The 25,708-nt window shown below is 62.0% G+C and overlaps 2 protein-coding genes across 4 annotated transcripts in view; one reads left to right on the plus strand and one right to left on the minus strand.

The window, feature by feature from the left end:
• The window catches only part of Tpcn1 (two pore segment channel 1), a 50,895-nt gene extending 45,390 nt beyond the window's left edge, over positions 1 to 5,505 (plus strand). For all 3 annotated transcript variants that reach the window (XM_021734261.3, XM_013363566.4, XM_078039075.1), the window contains 6 exons: positions 65 to 111; positions 631 to 699; positions 787 to 871; positions 1,582 to 1,721; positions 1,853 to 1,933; positions 3,303 to 5,505. In XM_021734261.3, the coding sequence (XP_021589936.1) occupies positions 65 to 111; positions 631 to 699; positions 787 to 871; positions 1,582 to 1,721; positions 1,853 to 1,933; positions 3,303 to 3,413 (533 nt within the window). In that variant the 3' untranslated portion in view covers positions 3,414 to 5,505. The remainder of the gene's footprint in view (positions 1 to 64; positions 112 to 630; positions 700 to 786; positions 872 to 1,581; positions 1,722 to 1,852; positions 1,934 to 3,302) is intronic.
• A 150-nt stretch (positions 5,506 to 5,655) lies between these two features.
• Slc8b1 (solute carrier family 8 member B1) lies at positions 5,656 to 24,745 on the minus strand. Its single transcript, XM_078039079.1, is given in 16 exon segments — positions 5,656 to 6,557; positions 8,657 to 8,724; positions 9,400 to 9,480; positions 10,084 to 10,237; positions 11,559 to 11,680; positions 13,895 to 14,036; positions 15,331 to 15,461; positions 15,549 to 15,608; positions 17,003 to 17,110; positions 17,640 to 17,807; positions 17,877 to 17,981; positions 18,086 to 18,144; positions 18,463 to 18,515; positions 18,585 to 18,737; positions 24,576 to 24,706; positions 24,709 to 24,745. Coding segments are annotated over 16 exon segments (1,755 nt in total). The 5' UTR covers positions 24,731 to 24,745; the 3' UTR covers positions 5,656 to 6,359.
• Positions 24,746 to 25,708: the final 963 nt, after the last annotated feature.

Raw genomic sequence — 25,708 nt, forward strand, 5'->3', positions numbered from 1 at the left:
GGAGTGGCCTTGAGCTGTCTGGAAGGAGGGCTCTGATCGCATGCCCCTTCCCCTCCCTCCGCAGTGACCTTGTTTGAGCTCACGGTTGTCAACAACTGGTACATCATCATGGTAAGGGCTCAGCGCTGGGGCTCCCTCGTCCTCGGGCCCCTCACCACGCAGGGCCTGGAGGCCCATGTCAGGCTGGCCAGGCTCCGTGGGGGCCGTGGCACAGGCTGGCATCACCCTCCCCATCCCGAGCCCCACGCCGCCCGAGCCTGGCTGTCTCCCCACGTGGGTATCAAGGGGCCGTGTGGCCTGAGGTCCCAATTCAGAAGGCCGAGGTGGGATCTGGGCCACGTGGGGAGACGCTGTCTCTGAAGGGAAGCGCTGGGCACACGTCCCCCTCTCTGAGCTCCCCAAGCCCACTCTTCTTCTGATAGATTCCCCAGGGCCACCGGCCTTCCCGGGTCGCACCCCAGGCTTCTGTGGTGGGAAGGAAGTTTGAGACCCAGGGGAGCAAGGACCCTCTCCTCTGTCCTCCACAAGCAAAAGCAAATGAGGACGGGTCTGTGGAGTGGGGAGGCCTGGTCCTGGGCAGGGCCAGGGACAGCCTGGAGCCGCCCCACCCACCCCCCACTTGCTCTACAGGAAGGGGTCACCTCGCAGACCTCCCACTGGAGCCGCCTGTACTTCATGACCTTCTACATCGTGACCATGGTAGGCCCTGCCCGCACCTGGGCCGCAGCACCTAACTGGGCTCCCAGGGTGCTCACAGCCACTGACCCACCCCTCCCTCCCGGCCAGGTGGTGATGACCATCATCGTGGCCTTCATCCTGGAAGCCTTCGTCTTCCGAATGAACTACAGCCGCCAGAACCAGGGCTCGGAAGGTCTGTTGGGGCGCGTCTCAAGCACTGGTGCCCCTCTGCCTGCCTGCCTGTCTGTCTCAGCTGACCATGGTTGTCCGCCCCTGGGGACCCTCCTGCCTAGGTCTCCTCCTTGTATTGATTTTCCACCATCTGATAGCAGAACAGTGCTCATGACCTCATTTTAAACTAAAGATGTGCGTGTCACAGTTTAAGGTCGGACAGAGTAGGGCCTGGCGTGGCAGCCACGCCCCTCGTCCCTCTGCCTGGCCCCCAGAGCCTGGAACCAGAGGGACAGTGGAGAGCCCAGTCTCAGCCTGGCTGGGGGAGGCGGTACGAGCCGTTTCCTCTGTTAGTTCCGCCACGTTCTGAACATCAAGTTTGTGCCACTGCGGTTGAGGCGCTGTGGACGCAGCCGACTGGGCAGAGGCCAGCAGGGGCTCCCTCTGCGGCCGGCCTTGGGAAGGTGGTGCCCCCAGATGCCCCGCTTTCTTCATACTGACCCCTTATTTCCAGCTGCTCCACCAGAGCTGCCTGTGCACCTGTCCCCACGTGTCCCCTCTCTCTCTGGGAACAATCTGCCCCTCCCGAGGCCTCTGTCTGCAGGAGGCTGACACCCAGAGCAGAAGGGAGGGGGTCCCAGATGCCAGCTGGAGGGGGTGACGTGGGACCCCGCAGGGGGCCCCAGGGAGGTGGCTGCAGAGCTGCAGGCTCCACACCACCCCTCCCTGCAGTTGACAGTGGCATCACCCTGGAGAAAGAGATCTCCAAAGAGGAGCTGGTGGCCATGCTGGAGCTCTACCGGGGGGCGCCCGGGGCCGCCTCCGACGTCACCCGGCTGCTCGAGACCCTCTCGCAGATGGAGAAGTACCAGGTGAGGGGCGGGGTTAGTAGCTGCTCCCCTCCCCTCCCCACTAGTGTCGGTGGCACTCCTGGGTGGCAGGAGGCCGGGCCTTAGCATGGGGGGCCCTGCAGCCACATCCAGTAGCCTTCGCCCTTCTCCAGCAAAACTCCCTGACGTTCCTGGGACGGAGATCGAGGACCAAAAGCGACCTGAGCCTGAAGATGTACCAGGAGGAGATCCAGGTAGGGCCCACGGCCACCCTGCCCAGCGGCATCCTGGAGGGGCCGCCAGTGCCTGAGGTGTCGGGATGGACAGCTGGCTCAGTGGCCTGTCCTGGGTGCCACTGCCCTGATGAGTCTCCAGCACCTGTCACTCTGAGCGGGAGCTGCAGCCTCAACTATGCACAGCAGGAGGGACAGGGAGGGCTGGGGACATGGCCCCTTGGACGAGGATGTGCTGCCCAGAGAAGGGGCCGCCTTCCTTCACCTGCAGCCAAGTGTCACCTGGTGGGAGTGACCCCCTGTGCATGGCCCACCGCAGGGTTTGGCCGATTGTTTTTGTTTTGTTTTGTTTTTAAGAGAAAAGAGAAGTTACAGTCCCTTCCCTCCCACCATCTCCCAACCTTTCCATGTTGGTGACTGTGCTGAGTACCCGAGCGCCACGTGGGCCGTGACACCAATGCCCTTTAGTCTAGTTGGACTTCCTGGGCCGAGGGGCAGTGCCCAGTGAGCTTAGGGTCAGAGACATGGAATCGGTGTTGGGCCCAGCTCTGGGTTCCATTCCCACCTGTGACAGGGGACAGAGCAGTGGGGACGAGTGCTCAGGAACACGTGGGATCCCCTCCTGGGAGAAGGCTGCCCTTCTGCAGTTCTGTCCCCTCCTGCTGCGGCCATGGAGGAGGCACGGCCCTGGGGTGACCTGGGTACCTGGGTACTTCCTGAACCCCAGGGTGGCCGCTTGAGGGCCTTGGCCAGTGCGTTTGGCCGCTGTGGAGGGCTCTGGAAGCCCCTTTACGGAACCCTCCAAGCCTGGCCTGATAACCAGGCCGCCCTCACAAGGCCAGCGCCCCCTGTGTCCCTGCTGGGCTCACAGGCAGGCTCCCACCCACCAGTCTGTGTTTCAAGTTCTTTTAAAAATGTGGGGTGACAATCCTTAACGCCATCATCCTCATACCCAGTTCCTGGAAGTCTACTGCTCCACACAGGCCTGGGGGGGGGGGCAAGTGGACCCCTCTGAACGGCTCGCTGCCCTCTCGGGGGGCAGCAGCATCTAGCAGTTAGACCCCAGCTCCACACAGCTTTGGAGCCTGGGTTCCTTGGGTGGGGACCCACTGTGCCAAGGTCAGAGGGGTGGCCCGGGGGATCCCTTTGTGAATGCCCGTCGTGGGTGGGCATTGTTACTGCTGGGCCTCTGTCAGGGTGCCCACCTCTGTGCACAGAGAAGAGGCCTCATTGCCACCTCTGAGGGAGAGTGGTACCCCAGGACTCCCATGGGTAGGGCAGGGGTCCAGCCCAGGGGGTGGGCCGGCACATCTGCCCCATCCCCCAGCTGGGGCGGGGGCAGTGCAGGGCGGGCAAGGAGGGTGGCCCTCAGCACGCCGTCTCTCCCTAGGAGTGGTACGAGGAGCACGCTCGGGAGCAGGAGAAGCAGCTGGGCAGCGTCACCATCCCCACCGCCCCGCAGCCCCCCGGTGGCCGCCCGCGCTCCCAGACCGTCACCTAGCCCCAGTGGGGACGCCGTCTCTTCTATGCAATAACACGTAGTATTACCTTCCCACCATGTACCAAGAGGACGTGGGGACGCACATCGCATACATGGACGCCTCACATGGATGCACACACCTGCAGAGAGGAGAGCCGAGGACCAGCTGACCTTGGGTCGCCTGGCCCGTCTTCCTGAAGCCCAGGGTGGCCGGTTGAGGGCCTTGGCCAGTGCGTTCGGCCACTGTGGAGGGCTCCAGAAACCCCTTTATGGAACCCCCCCGAGCCTGGCCTGATAACCAGGCTGCCCTGGTCAGACCAGCATCCCCCGTGTCCCTGCTGGGCTCACAGGCAGGCTCCCACCCACCAGTGTCCCCACTGATCCCGTGGCCCTGTCACAGCACCTGTGTCTGGCTCTAGGGACAAAACCACTAAGGAAGGAAGGAACCCAAGTGCCCTGGGTAGTGTCATAGATGGTGTCATAGATGCTCCTGTGGGCCACACCTGTGACCTGTGGGAGAGTGAGGAGGACTGAGGTCTCGCCTTCGGGCAGCTCTCAGGAGCCAGATGGGCGCTGGAGACGCACTAGCTGGCCTGGGATCCTGCCCCCTGAGCTGCCCCGAGCCCCTCCCACCCTGCGGTCCAGACCTTGTTGCTGGATGTCCTTCTACAGTGACTTTGTGCAGAATCCAGGCCACCAAGAAGAGGGGCAGGCGAGAGGCCCAGGGCCTGGCCGGTTCCTGAGGGACCTCTCGGCTCACTCCCTCTCCTTGTGATCCGCTGGGGTGGCAGCTTATGCCGGGGACAGCGGTGGCCCTTCACACGTGTGTGTATCCTCGCTGCTGGATTGGAGCAGGCCACTCAGGGACAATCATGGTGACAAACAGTGGCAGCCCCAGAACAGCCCCCACCGCACCTTGGGCGCTGAGGCCAGAGTGGGCTTGGCCTGACCTTGGTTGGCCAGGAGTCCAGGCAGACACTCAGCCATGGGCGTCCCGGGGTGTCCGAGCAAGGCAGTGCTGGTGGTGGTGGCAGAGTGAGGTCAGAGGGGGCTTTGGCCCAGCTGTCCTGGCAGGTGCCAGCAGATGCAGGGGAGGATAGACAGCCAGGAGCAGGCACCAGCCTGGCGTCCTGGGCCAACCTGGCTCCAGCCACCTCCACGCTTCTTGCGGCCTGGGGCAAGGGGTGGACAGAGGGCCCCGGAGCCTGATCCCCATGGCCCCGCGGCCTGCAGCAGCCTCTGCAGGCCTGGGGCAGGCGGGGGGGGGGGGGTCGCTCTTAAAGCCCTTGGGGAAACTGAGTCCTTAAGCCGCGATCCCGGGGTTGTCAGGAGGCTGACGTTGCCTCTTGGTCTTTGGAGGGCCACTGGCCATGCGGGAGCTCAATGTGGAGCCCCAGGCCACACCCTTCTCTCCAGAGAAGGGACTTCATTTGCACAACCGGGTGCCTTTTACCTTGTGTATTCAAACGGGCATTTTGGAAGCAGGGAGGGGGCAGTTGCTAGAGGAGGACAGGGGTTCCTGACCTGAGCACCCAGGGCCCTTCTGGTCCCTTCCTCTACCCGGGGGCTGAGCCCCCAACAGGAGGCCGGCCCTGTTCCAGGGGTGCCCGGTCCATTCCCAGCCCTGGCCTGGCAGAGCCCCTGGCTTCAGTCAGAACCAGGTGGGCAAGGTGTGCCGACAGGAGGGGGGACTGGGGACAGCTGTCTCCACAGGGTTCCCTGTGGTCCTGTCCAGCTGACCCTCAAGCTCTCCCACCAAGCAGGGGACAGCTGTCACCCCAGATGTGATCCCTGAGTGTCTTGGGACCTCCTCTAGCTCAGATGCCTCCCTCACCTGTTACAGCTGAAGGGGACCAGGTGACCCTTGCTACCAGCTGGGTCACATCCTGGCAGGGGTAGCATGGCCCTGTGCACCCTTCCCTGTGAGGCGGTGGCACTTTGGGGAGGATGCCTCCTGTCCCCTGCTTCTCCCCACCCAGCCTTACTCCACCTTGCAGACAATCATTTTGTATGACGGCGGGGCGATGCCGGGGTCTTGTACAGGTGATTTGTTACCTGGGGACCCGCCGTGTCCCTGGATTCCTGGCATATTAATAAAAGCCTCTGCTTTGTACATGTGGCTGCTGCCCCGTTACTTGTGTGGGGGAGAGGGCAGAGGTCCCACGTTGGCCGTCCCAGGCCCCCAGCCCCAGCCTTGCCAAGGGGCCTGCCACCAGCCAGTCACCACCTAGCCCTGGCTGCAGAAGGATGGCCAAGTCTGTGCTGCTCAGAAAATACTTCAAATATTTAATACTGTTTTCTTTTTTTTTAATTTGGGAAAAAGGTGGCGAGTCCCTCTTGACCAAGGGCATAGGACAGTGGGCAGCAGTTGCTTCCTGAGAAGGCCAGAGGCCCTGGCAGTCCCTGAGGTGGGCGCAGGCCCGTGGGCAAACTCCTGGTATGCAGCGTGGGAGCCCTGAGTTCTAGAGTCCAGGCCACCGTCCCACGTGTGGCCCTGTATGTGGCAGGACCATGGCCCGAGGGCTGCGGTCCTGGTTGAGCAGATGTGCTGATCCGCCTGGTTCTTGTGGCTTTGGGAACCTGGCAACTGGAGAGCTCCGCGGGCCGTCCCTGTGGGTCCGACACTGGGGGGCTCACCTGGGCCCTCACCCTGAGGGAGCAGGAGGCCCGAAGGCCAGCGAGAGGGAGGGCAGGTCGCCAGGGCCGCAGCCAGGCCGACTCCTTTGCCCCAGGCCCAGCCCTTCCCTCTGAGGACTCTGGGTCACTCAGGAGGTCTGGCTTCCGCTGGAGTCAGGCCACAGCCAGGCCACTCCCCAGAGGCCAGCAGCGGGGCTGGGGTCCAGGCCCGAGGGGCTCAGCTGATGTGCCCCAGCAGCAAGAGCCACCTGCGGAGCTGCCCACTCCAGTCCCCAGCAGGAGGCTGCAGGAGCCCCCTCGGTGCCACCAACACACCACAGGTGGCCTTGGTCATGTCCTGTTCAAGTGAATCACTCCGAACTCGGTGAGCAAGGCCACGGCCAGGAAGCCCAGGTAGAAGAGCAGCAGGCAGACGCCGTAGGTCCTGCGGAGCCGGAAGCACTGCAGGGGCACCGCCAGCAGGGAGAAGGCCAGGCTGAGGCCCAGGGCGCCGGCCAGCACCCACACCAGCAGGCCCTCGGGCTGTAGCTGCGGAGAACAAGACAGCGCCTGGGCCACCTGTGGGGGCGGACCCCACCCGGGGACCCAGCTGTGACCCCAGAAGCATCAACCTCCAGTCCCACCTGCCTGGGAGACCTGGACAGTCAGACGGATGGACAGATAATAAAGCAACCGTAGCAGAATGTCAGTGGGCCTGGGGTGGGCCCGCGCGTGTCACCCTACAACCCTGTCAGCTGTTCTATGCTGAGCCTTTGTGATGACACTGAAAGTGAGCATTTTGAAGGAACGGTGGCTGCTCAGGCTCCGCCCAGGGTCTCTGGGGGGGGGGGCTCAGGAGCACTGGCTGCTTTGGTGCCACCATGGTCCCTTCTGGTAGGTGTTATGATCACCTCCATTTTACAGTCGAGGAAGCTAAGAGTTGGACAGAGCCCAGGAGTTCACGAGCAGCTTGGGCAACTCAGCAAGATTCCAGCTCAAAAGAAATAAGCCATCAGGCGCAGTGACCTGTGACCTGTTCCGGAGGCTGAGGCTGGAGGGCTGCAAGTTCAAGGCCAGCCTGGGCAACTTAGCGAGACCGACCACATCTCAAAAAATTAGAGTGCTTGCCTAGAATGTGCCAGGCCCTGGGTTCAATCCTCAAGGTAAATAATAAAAGTAAAAAATCTTTTTTAAAAGAGCAACTTGTGTTTTCCCCCTGACAGTCCCAAGGACATCTGCCCAACCTAGTGTCTCTTGTCTCTCGCGACCTAATGGCCGAGCGCGCGCGTGCGCGCACACACACACACACACACACACACACACACACACACACACAGAAGAGAAGGAACGGGGGGGGGGGGGGGGGAGTGGTGCTACCGCCTCTATTCGGAATGGCCTTAGAATCCATGATGAGAAGGGAGTGCTCTGGAGCCCACGAGGGTGACCGTGTGCAGCAGTGTCACCTCTCCGAGAAGCCAACTTCCCAAGCCCACGCAGCTGTTTGCTAGCCGCCCTGGCCAGCACGCAGAGCCACGAATTGCAAGTCAGCGGCAGAGGGTCTGTTCAGGACCCCTGGCTCCCAGAGACTGGGGAGCGACTTGGTCTCCACCAGCCACCAGCCCCCGGCCCCCCAGTGCTTCCCCTGCAAGGGCTTAAACCAGCCTCGGCCACCCACGCCCCTCCTTCTCCAGCAGCCGGGGCAGCTCGGGCAGGCGGCCGTCAGGTTCTGCTGGCCTCAGGCTTCATCTGCAAGGAGACAGCACTGCCCAGACCCTAGCTACCTTCTTCTCTAAACTCGACTCACTGGCCACAGGAGCCACCTGCGTCACCCAGTCCTTCCTGTTCCAGCCTGGCCCTGCCTCCCGCCTGTCAGGACAGTCTCCTGACATCACCCGCATGGGCACCCGGGCAGCTGGGAGAAGACGCAGCGCAGGCTGGTGCAGCCCAGGGCGGGAGCTTGGCTCAGCATGCGGCAAGAGGTCCCTGGTTCAGGGCCCAGCACCCCGCACATTCCCAGACACCCCCCAGGGGTCAGGAGGCCACAGGGGCCCTGAGAACCTGCCACCCACCGTGCGTCTCAGACCTTCCCGAACCCGCGGGCGCCTGCCTTCCTCTCCTCCCAGCGCCCTGTGGGCAGCCCCGGGACCCGCGATCAGCTTGGCTCTGTCCCCACTCGGGAGGCCTAGAGGTGCCATCTACCCCATTTTACAGGTAGGAAGCTGAGGCACAGAGATGTCCCACCTCACTCAAAGTCACACAGCAAGAGACTTCAGGACGGCCTGGACCCAGCGGGCCGGCAGGTGGGCACCGCCTGTGTCCCACTCTGACTCCCAGCTGCTTCAGCAACGCAAAAGGAACGCGCTTGTTTCAACTCAGCAGATATTCTCACTTCAGAGTTGTTGGGAATTCACGGACCCGACCCCAGGAAGTGGGAGTCACTGAGGTGGGAAGGGTCTCCCGGCCCTGTGGGGTGCTCCTCTGTCCTCGCCCAGGTCCTCTCTCCCCCCTCCCTCTGCCCCTCCCCCTCCTCTCCCTCCCCCTCCCCCTTCCCTCCCTCCCTCTCTTTCCTTTTTTTCTTCTTCATTTTTTTTTAAACCCAAGGATGCTCTGCCCCCCAAGCCCCCCGAGCCCCTGAGTCCCCCGCTCACCTTCACCTCGGGGACGTGGCCCCAGGCTATCTGCAGCAGGCAGCCCAGCCCCACGCCCACCAGGATGTCTGCAGCCAGCTCAGGAAGCTCCACAGGGCAGCGGCCACCACCCTCCTGCCCTCCTGCTGGGACTTGGGGTGCCAGGGCCAGAAGGAGCGTGGCTTTGTCATCTGTCCTACTGCCCACGTTCAGGGGCCCCACGGAAGAGCCGGGCTCCAGGGTTAGCGCCTGGAGGAGGGTGTGCTGAGCGCGTTTCTCACTCAGGCCTCATGACCAAACGAGGGGTCAGGAGGGCTCGGCACCGTGAGCCGCACAGGGAGCCGCCACCCACAGTCCCCGGGACCCAGGATAGTGCGTGGGTCAAGGCCATCTCCAGGACAGCGGGTTCAAAGCCCTTAGGGCTGGGGGCAGCCAGCGGTGGAGGCTGGCCTCCTGCACAGGCCTGGGTTGGACCCCAGCAGCCACCAAAGTAAGGTGGCCAGGAGAAAGGCCCTCTTCCCGGGGCCACCCGGCTGCCCTCTGCCCAGGTGGACCAGGGCCCGGGAACAACGGCCCCTGGCCCTGCCTGCTTGGCACAGTCTCCTAGAGCTTGGCGCCCGTCACACTCTGTCCCCACCTGTCCCTCCACAGCAGAGGCCAGGGCCCGGGGAGACCGCTGCCTGGGGACACTGACTCCTTGCAGCCCAAGGACCCGGTGCCCTGGGACCCTGCCCAGCGCTGCCCAGCACAGCCCGGAAGGATACTGAAGATGATGCCCCCGAAGCAGGCGGAGAACGCCATCCGCGGGTAGCCCTGGCGGGCCAGCGTGAGGTCTGAGAAGGCGTCTGTGGAAGCAGGGCCTTGAGTGGCAGGTGGCTCCCGGCCCCTCACCACCAGACACCGCGGCCACGGTGTCCGGGGACAGGAGTCTCCCACTCTTCCCACGCCCTCCCAGCAGGACTGACTCAGCTACGGGATGACCTGCTGCTCCCCACATTTCACCCGAGTCCCACCTGCTGCGGGAGGGGCCGGCCACACAGAGCCTCTGTGGATCAGGAAAAGTTGCCCCGAGAGCCAAGGGGAGGGAGGCCTGGATTTTAGGTCCCCCCTCCCTTGTCTGGATGCCCCAATGCAGTGCATAACCTGGCCAACTGTACCTGGCTGCTATAGCTGCATTAAGCATGGTTGGCTGCAGTGGGCACTGCATCCTGCCTGAACTCTAAGAAGCCACCCAGTGCCCAGGCGTCAGAGACTGGGGAAGAGGCCCAATCTGTAGTTTCCTGGCTCAGTGGCAGTTCAGGCCATGTCACCCCAATGCCCGATGTCGGTCACTCCAGAACATCTCTGGGCACCGTGCACATGCTGAAGACAGACCGCTGCCCACATGCACCTCTGGCTGGGGCCGAGGACGGGACTCTGCTCGCCCAGAACCCAGCCCAGGGAGTCACCTCCAATGCTGTTGCCCCAGGCCAGCAGCGTGAGCCCCAGGACCGTGTTGCTCAGCCGGAAGACCACGCCCAGGGAGCGCAGGATGTGCACCACCTCCGTGGCAGCCGCGTTGATCCACAGGGCGCTGGTCAGGAAGCCCAGGAAGGCGAAGAGCTGTGGACGAGACGCACCCTGCTGGGACCCGGCCGGCGACTGGGACATGGCCTCCAGCCTCTGCTCTGCATCCGTGGGATGGGACAAGAGGCAGAGAGGGAACTGAGAACGTGACCAGGGCCTGTGCAGGGGGTGCTCGGCAAGGGTCAGCACGGACATCTTTGGGGAAAAGGGTTCCTCACAGCTGCATTAAATGCCACCCATCACCCCCAACAGCCCCCTCCCGCCAACCCCACCCAGCCCCCACCCACACCGCTCCGCGCCCGTCTCCACGGATCCGCTGTCACGACACTTGTGTGAGTGCAGTCACACAGCACGGTCCTCGGCCAGCAGCAGGCATGGGTGCCGGGACCCCAGCTGCTCGGGAGGCTGAGGCAGGAGGACGGAAGCTCGAAGCCAACCTGGGCCAGTTAGCGAGGCCCCATCTCAAAAAATGTTTGGAAAGGGCCGGGGACGGAGTGCTGGGGATGAGACCTGGTCCAGCAAGCAGGAAGCCCTGGGTCCAAGCCCCAGTCACTAAAAAGAACCCAAAGCAAACCAGAACAAAACCCGCATTTTTGTCAATAAATATAACATGAAAAACTTTAAGTGATTTCTTTCTGGTGCTGGGGACGGAGCCCGGGCTCCCAGAGCCAGGCAAGGACCGTGCTGCTGGCCTGAGAACTTTGAGGGGGTTTTTGAAGAAGTCGGCATGCACTGCCTGAAAGTCCCTGGCCTGCGAGACTGGAGGGAATGGAAGAGCCGCCACACAGACCCTCCCATCCCGAGGTGTCACCACCGGGAACACAGATGCTTCCTCACCAGCTCTGGGAACAGACTGGTGGGTCCTCAGGAAGCAAATACAGCTGCCATTGCCCCAGCAACGGCACCCCAGGGACGTGCACAGAGGACAGAAGAGTGGGTTTCCACACAGAGCCCTTCACACAGGCGCTGACCATGGCGGGGAGGCAGCCCCCCAGCTGCCCTGGACAGCGCGGAGCCAGCGCACAAGGCCACGTGCTGCAGCGTAAGATACGCATGTCACAGCATGCAGAGTGGGGCCGCAGGTGCCAGAGGCCGGGAGGGGACGTTGCTGACTCTGTGAGGCTGAGTTCTCCCTGAGGTGAAGACGATGGCCACCCCACCCCATGGACACACCAACACTGCCGCGGGGTGGGCGGGAACTGTGCGGCCTGGGAATTGCACCTCCATAAACCAGAGGATCCCCCAAATAACCGTGACCCGGACAGGAGCCCTCAGGTCCCCGTCACAGGAGAAAGTGACTGCCGGCCCATGCCCCGGACACCCAGGGCCCCTCGCCCAGCTGAGGCCCCAGTCTTACCCAGTGGAGCCTGGGGGGCACCTCGTTGGAGGTGGCAAAGAAGGTCACGGAAGCCACCGCGGTGCCCGCGATCACCACCACCGCCCACACGGGGAAGAGCCCGCCAATCTCGTAGACGCCATCTGCGGAGGAGACCAGCGCTGCAGCCCCAGCAGGACCTGCCCCACTGCTCCTGGGGCCCCCAGAGTGACGAGGGACCCCGAGATCTGACGGGAGTCCCAGCCCCATGGATGACGGTAGATACTCCCCCGGCCAGCCCTGCCCGCACGGCCCCTGCCCTCCATGGGTCACCAAAACCCCGGCCAGGCTTGTGCCCACTGTGCCCGCCCCCACCTCCATGCAGCCATCACAACCAGCCAGGTGCCCGGCTGAGCTCCAAGGCGGCTCCTGGGCGGGCAGCGGACCCCCGGGCAGCCCCACTTGGCCCTCTCCTATCAGCAAGGGGAAGGTTCCAGAGCCTCGCACCCGACACTAAGGGGGCCTTCCGCAGGGGACACCCCAGAGTTCTGTGCGCCCCATTTCCTTCACCACCAGGAGGTGGTACCAGCTTCAAAGAAAGCCAAAGGTCCAAACGCCCAGACACGCACTTAAGACCTGGTCCTCTCTGTAGTCTGGCTCTTGGTCTCTCATATCTGGTGGGCGTAAGAACTGAGGGCGGCTAAGATCACAAAGTCCTGAACACAGTACGGGACAGGTGACCAATAGGGGACTGACAGGTGACCGACAGCATTCAGTGTCTGCTAGTGCTGGCTCTGGCACGTGCCACCTGGGTGAGACCTTGGTCCAGCACTTGCCGAGCCTGTGCCGGAGGAATGTTGGAGGGTGGCCGGACGCGGGGACCAGGGAGAGCTCCCGGAGCCCAGCGAGCAGCAGGGCCGGGTCGAGGCCCAGGAAGAGGGAAGAGCTGGGGAGGGAAGGGCCCAGAGAGGCCGGGAGGTGCTGCCTTCCAGTCCCAGAGGCCTCCAGAGAGCCAGGGGCGGGATCCCCCTAAGAGGCACTGGGGAGCCATTGAGAACTCTAGAGGAGTGACCACAGTGTGTGAAGGGCAGCACTTTGGAATGGGCCTGTGCCAGGCTGGACCTGCCACCACCAGATGATCAGGGACGTGTGGGCAAGACACGGAACGCCCCAAAATGGCACCTCAAGGGGTCCCCTCATCTCGGGGACGTCTCCATCACCTGCCAATCCCCGTGTGCGCTCGGCTCGGAGCCGGGCCCAGGAGGACGGGAGGAGGGGCCTTAGGTCCACTGCGTCTGTTTCCGCAGGACCATGGATTTCCTGGAAACGAGGCCAATCCTGCTGGTGCAGGTGATGGGCTTCCTGTCCAGGGATCCCGTCTGACTCAAGAGCTGACTCAGGGACTTCGAGTCCAGTGGAGCAGACTGAGGGGCAGCCAAGAAGCTGGCCTGAGCGGGGAGGGCTCTGGACCCCCTCTTCAGGGAGCCAGGGAGGGGCTGGGGACCCACTGGGACAGAGCCTTGCCCGGCTGCCCCAGGCCTGGCTCGGCCCCCCGCCCTGCGAGACCAGACCAACCACGGGGCTGGGAAAGCAAGCTCCAGGCCAGGAAGGGCGCCCAGCGCACGGGGACGGAGGCAGCGATGGACAGAGAGCCCCAGGGTCACGCTGTGTCCTCTCCTCCCAGCCTCCTGAGGAGCCTGGCCAATGGAGGGAAAGGGTACCATGAGGCACTAAAGTTAGACAACAGGAAGAAATCTGAACGGCAAGAGTTGGAAGATGTCTGATGAGACCTGTGTCCCCTCCACTGGAGGGGACAGACATGAGGAGGCTATTCTGGGCCAGAGGGGACGCTGATGCACTGGGGACCAGCAGATGACATTAGCAAGGGACAGTGCTGAGCCAGCCAGGCACGCCCCCCAGGCGAGAAGAGCACTGGGCAGCTGGTCTGGACGGCAGGTGTCCCTGGGGTGACCCTTCTTGGCTCCGGCCACCCTGGCCTCCATGGCCCAGGGCTTGAGAAGGCTACATCTAAAGTTTGGCGTGAAACCTCCACAGGTTTTGTTTGTTGATTAGCTGGACATTTTTACGGGCTGGGGACAGTGCCTGGGCCTCACACAGGCTGGGGGCTCTGGCCCCTGGGCTCCCCCTTCTCCCCCCCTTCTAACGTAGGGGACACCAAGCCAGGGTGGATGTGACCGCAGTGTCACCGTCTGCAGCCGGCAGGCCTGGGCCAGCTGAAGGTCCCTGGACGAGCGTCCAGCTGGGGTCCCTGAGGCCTGGGCACACGGAGGCAGCTCCAAGTCTGGACTCTCTGCCCCGGGGCCTGCCTGCTGTGGCCGGGGAGAAGACGCGGGGCAGCCGAGGGGTGGGACACTCACAGGCCCCCGACTGCAGGGTCAGGACCAGGACCAGGGGGCTGACCACCAGGTGCAGGCAGTTGAGGGGCCGCTTCCAGTTCCCGTCGTCCTTGTCTGGGTCCACGACGGGCACGGTGAGGAGCAGCAGGAACTCCACGGGCAGCTGCCAAGCGGGCAAGGGGGAGGGTGTGGGTGGGGAGGCCGAGTCCTGGCCGGCCACGCACGGGGCTCGGCAGCCCCTGAACAGGACCCAGCGCAGAAGCAGAAGCACCCTCGGGACAGCGTGGGCTGGGCGCATACGGTTCCCATCACAGCGCACTGAGCAAGTGAAGATGGTCAAGTGCATTCTCGCACGTTCTGAGGCAGAGGGCCCAAGGCCCAGGCTCCAGGGGACCGTCCATCCCCTTTTGCAGCTCCCAGGGACCCCCTGCCTTCCTGGAATCCTGGCCTCACGCCATCCCAACCTTCCTGACTCTTCCTCTGATGTGACCCTTCTGCCTCCCTCTACCTGATGAGGACCCTGTGGTTACACGGGACCCCACAGAACATCAGATAAGCTCCCCATCTCGAGACCGCAGACCACACCCCCAAAGCCCTCTGTCCCATCAGGTGGCGCACCCACGGGCTCTGGGGATGGGGACCAGGGTGTCCTCAGGGGTCATTATTCACCCTACCATGGGACCCCGACAGGGACTATAAATAATTCAGAAGCAGGCCCGAGAGGCTAAGGAACCTGTGTCCCACCATGTCTACTTGGTCACCAGCAAGGGGTGCCCACCCTATCCCAGGCCCTGTGCTCGGCCCTCACACATACACTGTTGGTGAGCAGGGCCTTTCCTGCACCGTGTGTCGTGGCCTCTCCCAGTAAGGAAAGAACACGCTCCAGGTGCCCACTGGGCCCAGAACAAGACCCTGGGCAGGCGTGCACCACCAGACCTTTGGCAATAGTCACCCTTGTCACTATAAGAGAATGAGAGTCTCGGGCTCGTTTGTTACTCAGCATTGCTGTGGCAACAACTTGCTGTTACAGCCTCACCAAGGGGAAGGCACTGGATCATCCCCACTGCATGGGGGGAAACTGAGGCTCAGAGGATCGTGATTGGCCCATGGCCATGATGTACCCAGAGCCACCGTGGGAAGTAAACAGCTCACCATTTGCCCCCGGGACTGAGGAGGCCTCAAACATGTCCATGCTGGAGATTTCTTGGTTACCTCCAGGAGCCCACAGGGGCTGAGGCCAGATGAGGAAGGTGGCAGTGGTGGACATGTCCTGGGGACCCAGCTTGGAGCTAGACCTCAGGGACACCAGGCCTCAGAAGCAGCGGGTGAACAGGCCTTGACCCCTCCCTCGCCCCAGCCCTGGCCCCCTCACGGGGAAGGTCCCCTCCTCCCTCTCTCTGTCCTTCACGGAGGGCAGTGCCCAGGTCAGGCACTGGCCAGGGCTCAGCGGGCCGTACCTTGAGCACCTTGAGGGTCTTCCAGGTCGCTGACTTGCTTCTCCACGCCCTGAGGTCCAGGGGGTTCAGGGCGTGGACCAGGATGCAGGCCGTGCTCTCCTCCTGGTTGAACAGTGGCCGGAACTCGTCACCTGTGTGGAGGCAGCGGGTGTGGCCGCTTAGAGGGCCCCTCCTCGGCCCTGGCGCCCCACCCAGCGGGCCCAGGGCGCGGGACTCACCGTAGTCGTAGCTGTTGGTGTTGGAAGACACAGGATCCTCCTCGGAGTCAGACTGCGTCTCTGCAGGAGGCGTCCACAGGGGCTGAGCTGAGAGCCCAGACCACGGGCACCACTTTGGGGGACACTCCAGGACAGGGCCTTTTTTGATGTTGTTGTTAGTACCGGGGATTGAACTCAGGGGCACTCGACCACTGGGCCACGTCCCCAGCCCTATTCTTAATTTCATTTAGAGACAGGGTCTCACTGAGTTGCTTAGGGCCTCACTAAATTGCTGAGGCTGGCTTTGAACTTGAGAGCCTCCTGCCTCAGCCTCCTGAGCCGCTGGGATGACAGGCGTGAGTCACCACATCCGGCAGGCCAGGGCCATTTTAGGGGAGCGCGAGTCAGGCCCCTGTATTTGATTCTTCTTGGTGCTGGGGACCGAGCCAGGGCCTCCTGTGCCAGGGGACGCCGTATCACTGAGCTCCACTCGGCCTCCGCCGTCTGGGGCAGGCTCAGGAAACCGTCCCCAGCCAGGACGCCCAGCTCACAGAGTGCGAGTGCGCGGAACTAGCGCTGACCTACTAAGGACATCCTAAGACGACCTGGGTCCCACTTACTGACTTCAGTCCTGTACTTTAGAGAGTTTGGAACCCTGTATGGTCTCAACTAGTCGGAAACTTTCCTTAGGAGGCCCTGGACTCTTCCAGACCTGGAAGGAAACCGGTCCCCTTGAGCTGCAGCCCTATCTCCCTCTCCAGGCCTTGATCCCCTGGCACCCAGCCCACAGGGCTGCAGGAAAGCACAGGGGTGACACTTGACAGGACAAGCTCTGACAGCTCAGTTGGCAGAGAGGAGAGGGAGGGAAAATCTCGGCCGACTTCCCGTAGGAGGAGTTACCAGCACCTGCTCAGCGCCAGGAGCGTCCTGCCCTCTGGGGCTCACCGTCCATCAGCCACATGTGGGCTGACAGCAGACGGCTGTGGGCCACCAGCTGTCCCTTCTGGCACTGAGGTAAGGGAGCAGCCTTGGGGGTCTGGGTTTGAGGGTCCTTCCTGTCTGTGCTCCTCTAGTTTCTTGGCCTCAGGGGCTTGCCCCCCCCACCCCAGGCTGCCTCCTTCCTAGTAAAAGGGGGGTGGGGCGAGGTGGTGCCACCCGCCATCCCAGCGCCTCGGGGACTCCCAAGTTCAAGACCAGCCTGGGCAACGTAGCGAGGCCCTGTCTCACAATAAAAAGTAAAGAAGGCTCCAAGGGCAGCGCGGGGCCTCGGGCACGTGGCAGTGATGCTGGCCATGACATGGCGGGGAGCCAGGGAACGGGGGCCAGCGGAAGAGGCCTGGGGCTGAGCCAGCTCAGGGAGGGGCCTGGTGGAGGGACAGCGGTGTGACCACAAGGGGATGGGCCTCAAGGGACCTGAGATAGCCCTAAGGGGCCTGGCGGCTCCCGGTCCCCCTGGTCCTCTCCTGGGGACTTGCCTGGTGTCCCCGGCATGGAGTAGACCAGGGACTTTCTCCGCTGCCATCGGTAGATCCAGGTGCACAGAATCACGGTGACCACGTAGAACACGTAAAAGCCCAGGTAACCTGCGCGCAGGGGACGTTGGCAAGTGCCGTTCTGGCCACGGGGCCACCAGCCAGGGCTGGCAGCTCCAGATGGAGCCCGTCCTCCGTCCTGTGGGCCTCACCACCCCAGGCCGGGGCACCAGGTCCAGCCCAGGTGGCCACAGGTCAGAGCCTGGGAGTCGGCCCTGCTCCCTCCTGCAGGGGCCACATCTCGAGGGTCTGTGACCCTCTGTCCAGCCCTGGCCCTGCCTTTGGCCACAGGGCGCCTGGTGCCAGCTCCCGGGCTGCAGGTCCCTGCTGGTCCCCTGACGTGCCCTCCTGGAGCCGTCGGGAGGGAGTGTGGCTGCCGGGATGTGGCTGTGCACCTGGTCAGGAGTGGGGACCTCGGATGCTCTGGACGGCCCCTCCTGCCCCTTTGGTCACTGGGGCCATTTAGTCCCTGTTGGCTCCGTCCCTGGAATCAAGTCGACCCTCCACCCCACCGGCCACCTCTCGAGTCCCTGAGCTCCTGGCCACCCGGCGATGGCTTCTGTCCCCTGAGCCTGCTCACCCAGGGCCCACGCCAGCGTGACCCTGCCGAGGTAGAGCGCGGTGAAGGTCAGGAACACGGCGGCCATGTAGAAGGCGATGTCCCTGAGGAAGGGCCTGGAGGCGGCCAGGAAGGGGTGCAGGATGGCGATGCCTCCGGCCACCACGGTGGTCACCAGCACACCTGCGCCTGGAGGACAGCGGCCAGGCTCAGCCAGGGATGCCCCGCTGCCAGCTCCCCGCCCAGGGCCACACTCACCGAACAGAGCGCCGATGGCCAGGCCAGCCGTGCGCGGGTCCGAGAAAGCCACCAGGGCGCTGAAGATGTCTGGGGCGCCGTTCCCAAAGGCCAGGAAGGTGACACCATGGGAGCGGGTCAAGGGTCCACCAGGGCCTCTCTGCCGCGAGCCGCCCCGGGCCTCCTCCCCACCCTCCCGCCCTCCAGGGGAGGCCCAGCAGTCAAGGATACTGCCACGTTGTGGGACAGCTTGAGGGAGCTGGAGATGGCCCACAGGTTGGGGCAGAAACTGGGGAGCAGACAGGGCACCTTGCCACCCAGCCACCTGGCCACCAGCCCTGGCCCTGCCCCAGGGCCCCTGCCCCCTGCCCTGTCCGGCCCTGCCCCACTCCAAGGTCCCTGCCCCCTGCCCCTGTCCCCCAGGTCCCAACCCTCTACCCCGTCCCCACCCTCTGCCCCCCACCCCATCCCTGTCCCCTGCTCCTGCCCATGTCCTCCTGCCCCCTGTCCCCTGCCCTGGGTCCCCGTCCCCTGCCCCAGGATTCAGGGGCCATCCCTGAGGGTCACTTCCCCACTCAGCCACAGGCGGGCCCAGGGTCAGACTCACAACTTGGCTGCGGTGACTCCCAGAATCAGAAACAGGTAGAGCAGCCAGAACACCTGGGGGGGAGGGACAGTGGAGCCAGGCCCTCCTGAGCCCCCGTCCCCCCACCAGCAGCCCAGACTCACGTAGAGGGTGACAGCCAGAGGGAGCAGGCTGGGGGGGAAGTGGCAGAAGATGCCCTCCAGGTAGTCCAGGTAGCCCCCACCACTGCGGCAGTCGGGGGTGGTCCTGACGAAGTCGCAGCGGTCAGAAGCATTCAGGCCACACACGTCGCGACACTGCAGGGGGCAGGGGGACACCAGGGACAGAGATGGAGAGGGCCGCTGGACCAGGGCCCTCTAAGCCGGAGGATGTGACCTCCCTCCGGCCTGTCCCCAGGTGCCCCAGGTCCTCCAAGAGCCAACGGCACACTTTTATTTTGAAAGGTGAACTTGTGTCTGAAATTAGGGCAAATAATTCAGGCAAACATGTTTGTTTCAAAAGGAAACAAAACGAGAAGGTTTTAAAATGTTTCTTGCTGTTGTTCTGCAGTGTCAGAGTTGAACCACGGCCTGTGCAAGGGCCCTGGGGTGCAGCTCATCCCCACCCAAGACCCTGGAACCCCTCTTCTCATCCCGTCCTCCAGAATCTCTCCCCTGTCCCCAGTGGCCCCTCACATGATCAGTCTGGAGCACATCCTGACACACACCTCCCGGTTCTGTGACGTCTGTGTGCACACCTGACCTACAAGCTTGTCTGCGGGATGAGTTCACTCTAAGACTCATTTCTGTAACTTGCTTTCACCAAGGAACAGATATGTCCATATTCACATACAAAAAGACACAACAGACGGGTGATCTCAACATGGAGGCACAGTGTCTTTCACCCAGCTCCTCGGGAAGCTGAGGCGGGAGGATGGCAAGTTCAAGGCCAGCCTGGGCCACTTAGTGGGACCCTGTGTCAAAATGAAAAGGGGCTGGGGCTCAGGGTAGAGCACCCTCGGGGTCAGTCTCCAGCACTGCGAGAAAACAGCACAAATCAAATAAAACGTATTTAAATTAATCTGCACCACAATCCTGTGAAGAAGGTACGATCCTGATGCCCATTATATAGACGAGGAGACTGAGGCGATGTCCCCGAGTGGACCTGGGACATCGCGGATTGCAGCCCGTGCAGCTGGAGCTGTTTTCGCTGTTTTCCCCAGAGCTGGGAGTTGAACCCAGGGCCTTGCATATGATGGGCGAGCACCCTACCGCTGGGCCACATCCCCCACCCCTTTTTCATTGAGACAGAATCTCACCAAGTTGCTGAGGCTGGCCTCCAACTTTCAATCCTCCTGCCCCAGCCTCCCGAGTCACTGGGATGACAGTGTGCCCCACGGTGCCAGCTCTGAGCTGGTGGCTTTAACCACCACCGTCCTCGGCTCACTGCTGCCCTTAGTAACTGCGGCAGTTTTCACTCAATGGACGACAGACAAGCAAGGCCACCATTTCCTTATTGCCGGGCACATGGTGTGATTCATTTTCCAACATCAGCAACCACCAACTTCCTTGCATATGACTCTCCAGGCACACATGCGGATATTTTGAGGGAGAGAATTCTAGAAGTGACAGTGCTGAGTCACAGTTTGTCCCACTTGGGCGCCCTCTAGGAGCACACTCAGGCCTGGTGTTTCAGGAAGGAACGGAGGCCTTGGGGGAAGTGGGGTGGAACCAGCCCCGGGCTGCAGGAGCCTGGGCCAGGGCCAGGGAGTGGGAGTTCACGCACCAGCTCAGTCGTGCCCAGCGTGCCCAGCGGTCCTGCAGGACACCAGCCTCTGGAGGCCAAGGAGACCCCCAAAACACAGGCAGGACCCTGATGGTGTGTGACAGAAGGACGGTCACTGAAACAGACCTTGCCAAAGTCCCCTCCCCAAGCTCTCCCACTAGAAAGGGGAACCAGCAGACCTCCACCTGCCCCTGCCCTGGCCACGGGAAGTCTGGCCCCGCCAGGGTCACACGGCTGTCACTACAAGCCCCCAGCTGCCGGGAAGCCCAGCGCTCCCTTCATGACCTCATGGCCACACGTATTTCTTCTTTTCCCCCAGGGCGCTGGGGCTCGTTGGGGCTGGCGAGGGACCCGGGGCCTCCTGCATGCTCCTGCAGGTGCTCACCGCTGAGCTGTGCCGCTGGCCCTTCCTACTGACCTGCAGGAGCTCCTGTGACATGGTGATGACCTTAGAGATGTCACCATACGCCTGGGAGCCTACACGTGCTCCTCCTCCCACTTGTTCCAAAGCTTTGTCCACGACACTCACCCCTGTTAGCGCGGCTACTGCCCGAACTAGACAAGCTGCCTGGTGCGGGGACGCACGCCACCATCCCGCGACCTGGGAGGCTGAGGCAAGAGGATGGCAAGTTCGAGGCCAGCCTCCGCAACTTAGCAAGACCCTGTCTCAAAAAATAAACGTGGTGGGGATGTGGCTCAGGGGTAGAGCGCCCGGGTTCAATCCCCAGTGCTTGGAAAGAAAAGAAAAAACAAAGTGTTTCTTTTTTTTTTTTTTCCTCATGACACGTGAAATTAAACAAAGTCCAAATGTCCATGTCCCTCGGCATTGCCTGGGCACCACCACATCCCTCATTCAGGTGCTGCCCCCAGAGGGTGGCTGCCAAGGTCATGTGGCCACAAAACTAGAAATATTTCTCCTCTAGTTCTGTAGGGGAAAAGCCTGCTCCCCAGGGTGGAATGCGGGTGTGACGGTCACAACCCCGGCCTGGGCATCTCTGGGTGGCCAACCATTGTTCCCAGCAAGAAAACGCGGGTGAGGCGGTCCGCCCCCAGCACAGGGAGAAAGGCCGGGTGAGTGGCCCACGGCCCCAGCTCGCACTCCAACACAAAGCCAGCCCTCCTGCCCGGGGGGGACGGGCTTCACCCCCGTCCTAACCAGGCCCCGTCCTAACCCAGGCCCCGGCTCTGCTGAGGCCAGGGCTTCCCAGGGGATGAGGTCACCCAGGGGGGTTCTGGCAGGAGAGGGTCCCACCCAGCCCAGATACGGAGGACCCAGGGTGGGAGTCCTGGGAAAGCAGATGGCTGCCTGGGTCACCTCCTGTTCCATTGAGCCACGTCCCCACCAGCAGCAGTGATGGCCCTGCCCTGAGCTGTGGACACTGAGCCCCTGAGGACGGGCCCAGAGGTGGAATTCCGACTTGAGTCCTTCTAGACAGGATTCAGTCTTTCCTTGGGCAAAGAAATGAACCTCGGTTCCCTCCTCTGAATCATGGGGACAATAACCCCCTGATAAGGAAAATAGAGGTGACCCAATCATGGCCAGAGACCAGCACCCGGTAGGTGCTCAGTAAATATCAGGGGCAACGTTATCATCTGGGTCTTCCGTGGGGGAGGTGCTGCGACTTGAACCTGGGGCCTCAGGCTGAGCGGGTCCCCCACGCTGAGCCTCACCCTCAGCCCCACGCTTTGGATTTGTACCTTTCTCTTCCCTTCCTGGTCCTGGGGATGAACCCAGGGCGGCTCTACCCTGAGCTACATTCCCAGCCCCACTCCTTTTTTTTTTGAGATAGGGTTTTGCTAAATTGCCAAGGCTGACCTCCAACTTGAGATCCTCCTGCCTCAGCCTCCTGAGTCTCTGGGATTATGGGTCCCTGCCACTGTCCCCAGCTCACTCTGTGTTCAGTTGGTGGCGCTCTGGATCAGGCTGGTGACTTCCCAGCCTCCTCTGACCTCCTGAGTCTCTGCCTCAGCCTCAGGAGAACCCACGGAACACCAGGTCTAGGGGTCAGGGTGGACAGGGCAGGGACCAGGCCCGTGATCTAAAACCAGAAGACTGCTTGGAGTTGTGGCCAGTGAATGGCACATGCCCAGCCCAAGACCTTCAAGTCGTAAAAAAGTCCTGTCAAAAAGAAAAGAGCAGAAGCCACCCAGCAGAGAAGTCCACAGGTGTGATTTGTCCCCAGGGCCCTCAGCTCCCAACCCTGACCCAACAGGGCCATGTGGACGACAGGGTCAGCAGGACAGATGGGGAGGCCTGGGTGACACCCAGATTTGCCAGCTTGCTGTGTAACCTTTGGGAAGCCCCTTGACGTCTCTGGGCTTTGGTTTCTATACAGGGGTCACGTATGTTTCATTTCACGCTCTTGTGCCTTTGCTTGAAGATCTAATGTGGGGACACAGGTGGCTAGAGTCTACCCTGGCTCCACCAAGAGCCAAAGAATTAAGCAACCGGGTGGTTGAGGGGACACTTCAAGACTTTTCTGTTTAATTCGTTAGCACCTGGGATTTCATCAGGGGTCTTTCCCGAATGTCCCCTGCCGTCAAGGCACCTCCTCCTGCAAATGCAGTCAGGACAGGGGGGCTCACGTGAATGATGTGCGTGGCCACGTTCCAACAGAAACGTAATTAAGGCCAGGCGCGGTATTGCACACCTATGATCCCAGCAGCTCGGGAGGCTGAGGCAGGAGGATCGCAGGTTCAAAGCCAGCCTCAGCAAAAGCAAGGCCCTAAGCAACTCAGTGAGACCCTGTTTCTAAGTAAAATACCAAATAGGGCTGGGGCTGGGGCCCAGGGGTCGAGTGCCCCTGGGTTCCATCCCGGGTACCCCCTCAAAGAAAATGTAATTAGGACCCTCGTATGCACATCACGAAATTCCCGAGTCATGGAGAGAGCTCTCTTTTGTTCAAAAGCCAGCAGCGTCTGGGTTTGCCCCAGGTCGTGTTCCTGACCCCTGAAACCCATGTCCAGAGACTCTCCTGGTCCACAGTTGGTGCTCAGTGACATCAACTGCGATTCCCCCTTTCTCCAGGGGGAGACTGACCTTCTATCCTGGCCCCTCGGACCTCGAGGGTCAGCCCCAAGTGTCCAGCATCTGGCCACCGACACCCTCATTGCATCTGTGCTCCTCTTCCCCAAAGACCCTGGTAGCTCACACCAGACCTGTCCCTGGGTGCCGAGGCCACACTCAGCCAGCCTGCACTAAGGCCCCGGGTGGCTCTGGACATCCTGCTCCTATTACTCCCCCAAGTCCCCAGTCAGGCTCGGTCCCAGGGCCACTGCCACACCTCACCAGTGCACCTGTGCCAGGGTGTCCCTGCTCCTGCCTCTGTCCACACCGCCCAGCCCTCATGTCCACCAATGGGGCTCCTGTAAACCCTGGGTCACTCCCTCCGTCCTGGGCCCCAACCCCTCCCGTGGCTCCGTGGGACCCTGGGACAGCCCACGTCTGCACAGGGACCACCCGTTTCCCTGCCCCAAGAGGCAGCGATTTCACAACCACAAGCCACCTCTCCACCTGTGAACCGGGCATAACTGTCCCACGGCTCTGAGTGTGGGCAGCAGCAGTGACCCCTGCTGGAGGAGACCCCTGGCCCCTGCGGAGGAGACCCCGTGACCCTGTGAGCAGCCCCCGCCTTCATTCCTACTTGGGATCTGCTGTGGCCCCTCCTCCTGCAGACCTCAGGCTGGGGCGACCTCAGGCTGGGGCAATGTGGGGCCCCTGGAGGCGTCTCTGGGCCCAGCAGGCGCTGGAGGGGCCCTCTTGCCTCCAACCCCAGGATCCTTACGGCTCCTCCAGGGGCTCCCTGTCTGAGTCCATGGACCCCCAGGCCCTCGGTTGATCTGGCCTGGAACTACTCACAACCTCTCTCACCACTGTGCCCACCTGACCCAGCAGGATGCCCTGCTTTCTGTCCCTCCAAATCTTCCCTCTCCATTCAGGGCTCAGCTCAAAGGTCACTTCCTCACAGAAACATTCTGTGACCCAACCTGAAGTCCCGGAAACCTCACACTCTTCCCCACACCACTTTATCTGCTCTTTGCTGAACACAGCACGTTACCCTCGGAAAGCCACCAGCTTACCCCTGTCTGTCCCTGCCTAGGAGACCATCAGCACAGGGAGGCGAGGATGTCTGTCTGTTCTTCCTTGTTATATCCAGGACTCCATTCAGTGCCCAGCACATAGTGGATGCTCATTTATACACATCTCCCCAGCCCTTGCTGAGGCTGGCTTTGAGCTTGTGATCCTCCTGCCTCAGCCTTCCCCACTGCTGGGGTTACAGGCATGTGCCACCGCGCCCAGCAATAATAAATGTTTGTTAATGGAATGAATGCACCCCTGCCCGACCCCAGCTTCCTGCCTGGATACTCACATCTGCCATGGGGGTCTGGTTCACAGCCAGGGCTGGAAACGGGGGGCTGATGTAGGTCCCTGTTGATGGGCCCCAGGCCCCAGACACTGTCTCTGCCATCAGGAGCACACAGAGCCGTCTCAGTGCCCCGGAAGACCCAGCCATCTGCTGGCCATCGACCCCACAGCGCCCGAGCCTCACTCCACTTCCCTGTCTGTAGGAAGTCAGCTCCAATGGCAGGTGCTCCAGCAGCCTAGGGGGCGGAGTGAGAGAGGGGACAGTGTTACAGAAGATCCCAGGACACAGCAAGAGGGGCTCCAGATTAGCTAAGGTGCTGCCCTCCCTCCTCCCCCTACCCAACCACAGTGCAGACGGAGCTCGGTGAGCAGAGTCAGGGCCCTGGTCGTGTGGCGTGCAGGTCACACGGTGGCCTTCCTCAGTCCCCAAGGAGCCTCCACCAGAACTGCCCCCATCACCGGACACACAGACACCTGGCCGGGGGAACATCAGGGCTGAGACAGGAACACCAGGGCTGGAAGGGGTTTCAGACAATCCAGGGACACATGCCTCCGGGGCCGCAGGGGAGGTAACAGTGGTGGGGACCCAGAAATTCCTCAGAATCAAGGCAAACATCTTCTTGGACATCCTTGGCCTGTGGCTGCCAGTCTGAGAGGCCAGCCATGGGTCCCACGGCCTGCTAAGCAATCTGTCATTCTGTTTTATAAAGAGCCAAGAGCACAGGGTGCGTGGCACACAACTGCTACTCCAGCGACTGGGGAGGCCGAGGCAGGAGGATTGCAGACAGAGCCTTACCCGGCAATAATAAATATTATTATAAATCAATAAATACTTAGTGAGACCCTGTCTTAAAATAAAAAAGGGGCTGGGGTCGTGGCTCAGCGGCAGAGCGCTTGCTTCGCACGTGTGAGGCCCTGGGTTCGATCTTCAGCACCACACCAAAATAAATAAATAAAATAAAGGTGCTGTGTCCAACTACAACTAAAAAAAAAATTAACATTAAAGTTAAAAGAAAAAGAGCTGGGATGCAGCTCAGCGATAAAGTGTCCCTGATTTCAATCACCCAGGACCAAAAACAAGAGCGCTAAGCCTTTTACCAGAATACTGCACTCAGTCAAAACCCTGTTCTCATTCCC

This window comes from Ictidomys tridecemlineatus, chromosome 2 (assembly GCF_052094955.1).
Source record: "Ictidomys tridecemlineatus isolate mIctTri1 chromosome 2, mIctTri1.hap1, whole genome shotgun sequence".
NCBI lineage: Eukaryota > Metazoa > Chordata > Mammalia > Rodentia > Sciuridae > Ictidomys > Ictidomys tridecemlineatus.